Source organism: Pteropus vampyrus, unplaced genomic scaffold (assembly GCF_000151845.1).
Source record: "Pteropus vampyrus isolate Shadow unplaced genomic scaffold, Pvam_2.0 Scaffold16, whole genome shotgun sequence".
Taxonomy (NCBI): domain Eukaryota; kingdom Metazoa; phylum Chordata; class Mammalia; order Chiroptera; family Pteropodidae; genus Pteropus; species Pteropus vampyrus.
Window position 1 is genome coordinate 5,569,789 of NW_011888797.1, and position 7,826 is coordinate 5,577,614.

The 7,826-nt window shown below is 45.7% G+C and overlaps 1 protein-coding gene and 1 long non-coding RNA gene across 6 annotated transcripts in view; one reads left to right on the forward strand and one right to left on the reverse strand.

The window, feature by feature from the left end:
* Positions 1-7,826, reverse strand: part of NUAK1 (NUAK family kinase 1) — a 71,174-nt gene that overhangs the window by 18,671 nt on the left and 44,677 nt on the right. For all 5 annotated transcript variants that reach the window (XM_023527336.1, XM_011386969.2, XM_023527337.1 and 2 more), the window contains one exon: positions 2,695-2,846. In XM_023527336.1, the coding sequence (XP_023383104.1) occupies positions 2,695-2,846 (152 nt within the window). The remainder of the gene's footprint in view (positions 1-2,694; positions 2,847-7,826) is intronic.
* LOC111735982 lies at positions 1,164-2,782 on the forward strand. Its single transcript, XR_002779034.1, has 3 exons — positions 1,164-1,280; positions 1,586-1,721; positions 2,614-2,782. It is a non-coding gene; the product is annotated as an uncharacterized LOC111735982 (long non-coding RNA).

Here is a 7,826-nt window from a genome sequence, read left to right on the forward strand (position 1 = left end):
TATATTTTCCAGCTTCAAATCCCGGTGGACCACACCATTCTGAAATAAGAAGACAGGCACGGAAATGAATGGGAGCGGCTGGGATGAGAGAGAGAGGGGAAGGCGGAGGGAGAGCAAGGGGAAATATCTGACAGATGAAAGAAATGCACCAGCCCGGTGGTCTTCTCCACCACCCTTCAGGGCTGCTCTCACTGTCATGAAGCTCCCGCCAGCGACCAGCGACAGAAGAGCATTAGTCACTTGCTGTGTGGTTAAGGGAAAAATGACTGGAATCCATTCTCCCCCAGAGCCTGTAAAACAGCAGGGGGATCCTTTGGCGGAATGTCATTCCACTGTGTGAAAGCGATAGAGTCCCAGGCGGCGGCGGCGGCAAACAATGTCTGTCTGTGATGTGCTTCCCAAGGAAGAAGCAGATTTCTCTGCTGGGGACTCAGAATGCAAGGCTCGGAGAACGTCTGTCTGTCTGTCTGTCTGTCTGCCTGCCTGCCTACCTCCCCAATGCTGAAAGAGGCCTGGTTCAATCTATTCTGACCCACGAAACTGATCCAGATCTGTTCTGAAGATAACAAAGGCACTCCCAGGAGTATTTCCTAAGCAGCTGGGAGAGAAGATTCTGAAAGTCCCTCTCTACTCGGCAGGACTCAATGTGGGGTGAAAGGTGAAGGTGGGAGAGGCCGATAAGACCAAGACCGTACCCCCTGGGTTGACCAAGTCACTGCCATACTGGGTGACCTTTCCATTCAGGCAAACTCTGGAAAGGCTGGAAGCTGAACTGCAGTGACAAGCAGTCAGCTGAAAGGTAAAAAAAAAAAAAAAAAGTTATTAGCCAATAGGCTGTTGGTCTGTACAGCAGTAACAACAAGTATACTCACTTCTCTTTTAAAACCCAATGATCTTTTAAGGGGGTAGGTAGGAGAAGTGGAACTGAAGAACTAAACGATCTGGGGCTGGGCAGATAAATAACAGGGAATAGGTTTTTAACATCATTCAGTGTAAAGGACATTTGCATTGAAGCTGCTCTTCTAAGCAAAGGAACTGGCCAGAAATTCTTTGTCTTTCATTCAAGACTTTTTTAGTTCAGAATCTGCACGTTTACAGTTGGTCCTTTATTGTTTACTTTCCTTTCCATCTGACAGTTCCTAACATCTCCAAAAGCACTGACTGGAGAGATGAAAACATGCATTCCTACTACTCTTTTTCTAACCCAAATCTTTAAGGATGTGTTTTGAATTCAGAAATGCACAAACCAAGGCTCCTGGAGGAAAGACATGGAATACAAGGTACCTGATTTTGTTTCCTTTTTAAATATTGGGAGCAGTTTGGTTTATACTGTTGCATGCCTGGTTTTCACAGAAGATGGAATGAGTCTAATAAAGTCCCATTCATGTGAAATCCAAATATTCGCACACTTCCAATAATGAAAACACAGTCTGTAATGTTTTATGGTGATAACTGATGATAAAACACAAAATGTTGTGTGATCTGAATCATCAGATCCTTTTGAGTCAGCAAAGAGAAATCAAATAACGTTCACATGAGTTAAGGGTTTTAGATTCAAATAGTCATTTTCTAATAACTTCCATAGCCACTATCCATCAACCAGAATATTTTATAAACCAGAAGGCTCCATATAGCGATCATTTGTATGAAGAAGCTGACTCTATTTTGGATGTCATGTTGGATCAAGACACTCTTGTCCTCAGAGTGAATGACTGTTCAAGGTATGATAGTTCTGGAGGGGGGAAAAGTATGATTGGGATGGAAATCATGACTAAGGTGATTAATAACAATCATAGCTGAAATATGGCTTGGAATTACCTGCGTGTAATTCATTTCCAACTCCAGAGACCAAGGGTGACTAAAGTGTGGCTGTATCATGAGCATATCCCATTAGGTGTGTTAATAAAATATATGGGCATACACAGGTAATCTATGCCGACGTAATCGACACAGCAAAAGCTACCAAGAGCATAGAAAGGTTCAGAACATCATGGCCCAGTAATTCCACTTCTAAAATTTCTCTTAAGTAAATGATTCCGATGACAGGAAAGGTTAATGTATAAAGATGATGATCACTGTTTATAAGAACCAGAAATCGGAACCAGCTTAAATGTCCAAAAATTACAATAATTACAGAGAATTTTTAGTAACATAGGAAAATGTTTAGATTAAAATACTGAGTGAAAAAGCACACCACAAACTATGTAAAAATACATGCGATGTGTTACTCTGGATTGGATCCCAGAATGGAGAAATGGCCATTGTCAGAAAAATTAGTGAAACTCAAATAAAATGTGTAGTCTCGTTAAGAGTGGTATATGAATACTGGTGTCTCAGTTTTGACAAATGTACTACAGTAACGTTAAGATGTTACATACACCCCTCAGCTGAGTGAAGGGCATACAGGAACTCTCTGTACCATCTTAGAAGCTGCAAATCTAAAATTAATCAAAATGAAAAGTTTCAATAGAAAACAAACATTAGGAGTAGGAGGAAGGAGATTGGAAAGCAACAAACAAAAATAGCAACAGTGGGTTATCCCTGGATTCTTGAATTATGGATAGTGGTCATTTTCCTTCTTTCCATCATACGAATTCTCCCTATGTACTACAGTGAAGAGACATCACCTTCACGATGTGAATCAAACAAAAGAAATCCCATCGCGCCACAAGAAACCACGGCCAGGCTCCGTACCTTGTGACAATAGTGCACGGCGGAGACGATCTGCCGGAAGAAGTGTCTGGTCTCCCTCTCGCTGAGGCGTCGCCGCTCGCTGATGTAATCATACAGCTCCCCTTTGCTCGCGTACTCCATGATGATCACAATCTTATCTTTGTTCTCAAACACTGTGGGGGTGGGGGGAGACAGCAACACACAGATGCCCTGTTTATCCAACAAGCTCACTGAGGACCACAGAGAGTGGGAGAGAAGACAATGGAGATGTCCCTGGGCAAGCGGGGTGAACAGCTACCGGTCAGGACACGAGTCGGGCCATTCGGCATCGCGAGGAGCTGGGCAGGTTTGCTGGCCGGGTGAACAACATCGGCATCATGACTACTCTTGGACGTCCCTTTGCAGTGTTGAGGGAATGTGCCTCTCTTTTCTGAGGACCTGACTCCCTTTGCCAGGATCGTTTCTCCCAAATCCCTCCCATTAGAATCCCTCTGCTGTAAGGATAATGGGTAATAAAAAAAACAAAGCTACCATTTATTAACCATTCGATATGGACCAACTACCCGGACCATTATAAGCTACTCTGACCCCAAAGTGGGTGGCCAATCTTGTCATCTCTTTTCTCCATATCTCCCAGACTTTCCATCTTACTCAAAATAAAACCCAAAGTTCCAAATGGGGCCCACCAGGTCCTACATGAGCCTGTGGACCCTACTTAGCCCGGTAACCAACCCCTCCGGGGAATTAATTTGGCCCCCCCCAGTAAAATATAAATGTGGGTCGGTCTATTTTATTCACTGATGTATCACCAGCACTCAGAGTGCTTTATGGCATAGGGACTCAATTAATATTGACTAAACGACGAACTCAAAACTTCATAAATGCATTCTGGATAATTACAGAAAATAATCACACAGTAGTAAATGCTTCTCTCTCCTCAACCCTGATATTCTCTAGCAGTGATGTTCAAACTCTGCTCAACTTAGTCCTTGGGGTTCCAGGCAGATGACCGGGGGTGACAGGGGGGTCGGGAAAATGCGGTATGCTAGGGGAGGCCACGAAGGACAGGCTCTAGGTCTTCAGCACGACCTCAACCAAAGCCACTCCATTGCTATCTGTTTCAGATTTGGGGCTTTCACATAAGATGTCCTTTGAGCAAAGACAAAATAAACATTTTGGAATCCATCACTCCCAAGGGATGTGGTATAAAAACATTCGTAGGGAACCCAAGGCCCTTCCTGAAGGACCGCCGTCTACCTCCCTCCATCTCGTCAGCTTCCACCAACCCATCAGGCCCCCTAAGCCCACCAAGGCACGACTGTTTGCTGCTTCTCACAGTATCTGCCTCTCTCTCATTCTCTCTCCCTCTCCCTCTCCACCACACACGCTGCTGTTTCCCACCTTTATGTTCTTCCCTCTGCCTTCACTCCCACCTGCCTTACCTGCCAGGGAACTCCAACTCATCAGTTAAGGATGAACTCAAATATGGCCCCAGTTTACCTCCCTTCAGCCTCTCACTGTAGTAACTGATACTTGCATCACAGTACTTTTAAACTACATGGATTTATTTGCCGGTTTGCATATCCAGTTCCTCTGATTGGACTTTGAGAGGCAAAAACTGTAGTTCTGGAATCAGACACTGGGGGAGTTGCTCGCCCTCTCTGTGCCTCAGTTTAATCAATTGTAAAAATGTGCATACTATTAATAAGTACTTCTTAGAACTGCTGGGAGAATCTATTGATATCAGGTATGTTAAATCAATATTATTGAACCCCCGGGGCCTAGCACTGAACCAGACACACACACAAATACACATTAAATGTGTATTTAATGAGAACTGAATTGAATTGGAATGTGCTCCGGGCCGGGGTCCCTGTCCTCCTATACCTTGTCACTGGCTGCTAGAAGCTCGGGCCCCTTCAGTTCCTTTCTGGCTCCTTCAAGTCCAGCCAAACCTCTCTGATAAAATGAAGGAGGAAGGAGGAGGAGGGCAGGGAGGAGGAGGAAAAAGAACAGCCAAATAAAATTGGCTGTTCCTATGTCTGCTGGCCTCGGTGTACCCTGCGGCTCTGGCTTCTGCCAGGGATTCCAGCCTGGTGTGCACTTTTCATTAACAATAAACTTTGGAAACTGGAAAAGCTGCCTCAGGTCGTATGCCTCAGGCTCCAAAAAATGATAGAGTGGATGTGCCCGGAGAAGGCAAATGGGTTTTCTCATCTCTAAAAGGGTGAAAAGGAAGAAAGAGGGTAAGTACTTATAGGGAAAGAACAAGGAACCTCACACCCCAAAAAAGTATGATGCCAAAGACTAAAGGAGGCCAAAGCCAGCGGTCCCTTCAGTGACTATCAGAAGGTGTGGGTCACTTGCCTCACGCAGAGCAAAGGATTACTTCAGTGACTGGCTTCTTCCCTATCCAATAGGCTGACATGGCATTGATGAGACATAAACACAGTTCAGTTCGACACAGTTCAATACGCCAAATATTTTACTAAGCAGCTTCCATGAGTGAGTCCTGCTGGTCCTACTTCTAAAATATCTCCCGACTCTGTCCACCTGTCTCACGTCCCCGGCCACTCCTTGCTTCGAATCCCCATCCTTTCTGGTCCCCCGTCTTTCCCGCTTGCCCCTCTGCTGGCTCCGTTTGGGGGTGGGCATGCCAGAGAACAGTTACAAATGCATATTCCATTGAGCACTATGGAATACGGTCCTGCAAGATATTCTGGAGGAAAAAAGCATTCCATGGTCAAACACAGGTAACAAGCTTAGAGAACGCTAATACCTGATTGCTCTTGGAGCGTCTGGTTTCTTTAAGAGTTTTGCAGCTTGATTTGGTCATTTCGATATTCCTAATGACATCCAGGGGAACGAACCAAGAGCCAGTGCAGGAAACACTGGATGAATGAGATGATATCTGAGTGATAAAATCAGCCCCTCCCTGTTGCAGGTGAGGCTGGTGGGCAGCCAGGGGCAAGAGTTGTCACAGTGGCCAGGCCTGGCTATGGGACCCCACCCATTCCGCAGGAAGCAGCTGGAGTCTCATGGTAAAGGCCATGATTGTAACCCTAGATGAAGTAAATGCACACACGGTTCTAGACTTGGAGCATCAATGATTCATCAAGGAGGCCGTGCGTTGTCATGCATGAAGCTTCTGGAGCCCTTCATAATAACGGCAGCATTTACTGAAGGCCTACTGTGTGCAGGCACTGTGCTAATAGCATTTTCCATTAATTATGTCCTATGGCTTTGGTCCTATGAGTCTCCCCATTCTACAGATGAGGGGACCTGGGTATGGTGAGGTTAAGAACTGCCATGGCCACACAGTGCGTACGAGGCAGAGCCAGGCCTGGGCCCGCGGTCTGACTGCACGCTCCACGCTCTCAGTCACCATTCTATGATTCATATACATTACCTCCCCACCCTCCAAACCTCAGTCTCATCAGTCACGTGAGTCTAAAAATTTCCTCACACGGTTACAGAGGATTCAGTGAGCTCACGGGCCCAGCGCCCTTAGCACAGTGCCTCGGCCAATGCTCAATAAATGGAAGCTAATCTCGTAATTACTTCATCTGCCTCTCAGGCAGCTGTGGCAAAACAAAACCCTAAGACTTTCCCCACTGGCCTCACTCTTTAAAACATGTTGTGGCTGCTACAGAACCACAGGATTTTCACGCAGGAAGAATCTTAAAGATCAACTATTATTTTTCCAGAACAGCCCAGGACTTATAACGTATAAGAGCAAGGCCTTGGGACTCTGTCCTGAAGAGTGACCGCCTTCCGCAGCCGTGGCCTGAGGCTCCTCGCCCACAGTAAGGTCACTATCAGCGAAGTGGCAGAAACGCACTTGGCCATTCTTGTGGCAAAAAAAAGGCTGCTTCCCTTGGGCACTTTCACAACTGGTTATTTATAAGCCCAGAAATCTTGTCTGTGTTTATGTTATTAGTCACTAAGCAAAAGCTTATTTTCCACCAGTTGGGAAGGGTTTCCTTTTTGAAAAATGAAAGCCTGTGTCTCTTGGCCAGACAGTTTTACCCAGAAGCCCAGTGGCTCCAGAGTGGTAAGGAAAACTATGGCCCTTGACATGCCAGGTCTACCAGGAAAATGAAAGCCCTGAATAGAAGCTTAGCTCAGCTGGAGTCGGCCCACAGCACTGGGGCCATGTCCATTTGGTGCAGATCTGGGTTTTCAGTATGGCAACAGATTTTTATGAAGTACCCACTATGCAGATGGCACTGGGGATACTGAAGTCTTTGCGAGGCTAAGAAGAAAAGGAAAGGCAGGCCTGGCAGAAGGAGCAGCGTGAGCAACGGTAGAAACCGGAGCACCGTAAGCAGAACTACCCGCAGTCGGCGGGTGCTGCGAGATTAAAAGAGAAAGAACCAGGCCGTGAATGCAACACAGAGGCCTCGAAGGCTCGCAGGGAGCTCCGTGGAAGAGGAGTCAGAAACGCGATCAGACATTGCCAAGAGCAATAAACAGATAGAACAAAGGGCAGGGTGGCATCCCAGATCCTAGACCTATGAAATAGTCCAGGGCTCACTTCTCCCCACAAGCCTCCCCAGACAGTGAGCACTCTTTCCCTGAAGGGCTTAGTCATAACAACAATAGCTGACACTTACTGAACAATTACTACATGCCACGAATGGTCACATTTAATATTAGCAGTCCGATGAGATAGGTGTGAATATTATCCCTACTTCATTCATAGGGAACCAGCACTCAGATTAAGAAACAATATGGCCAGCACCCCGCATGTCCTCTTTCTGTCACTATCCGCCTCCTCGTGTGTGTGTGTGTGTGTGTGTGTGTGTGTGCGCGCGAGTGGGTGTGTGTATACATACATCTGCCAATATTATGAGTATGATAAATATAAGCCAATATCATAGACTAGTTTTGGATTTCAAGTTTTTTAAAAATAGAATCATGCAGTACATAGTCTTTTGTGTCTGGCTTCATTAGCTCAACATTGTATTTATAAGAATAATCCATGTCATTCCATGCCGGCGAAGATTGTTCACCCTCATTGCCAGAGTACTCCACTTTGTGACTGCATCATGGTTTGGTTATCCATTCGATTGCTGACAGACATTTGGGTTATTTCCAGTCACTATGAACAGTGTGGCAATGAATATTCTTGTGCATGTCTTTTTTACGCA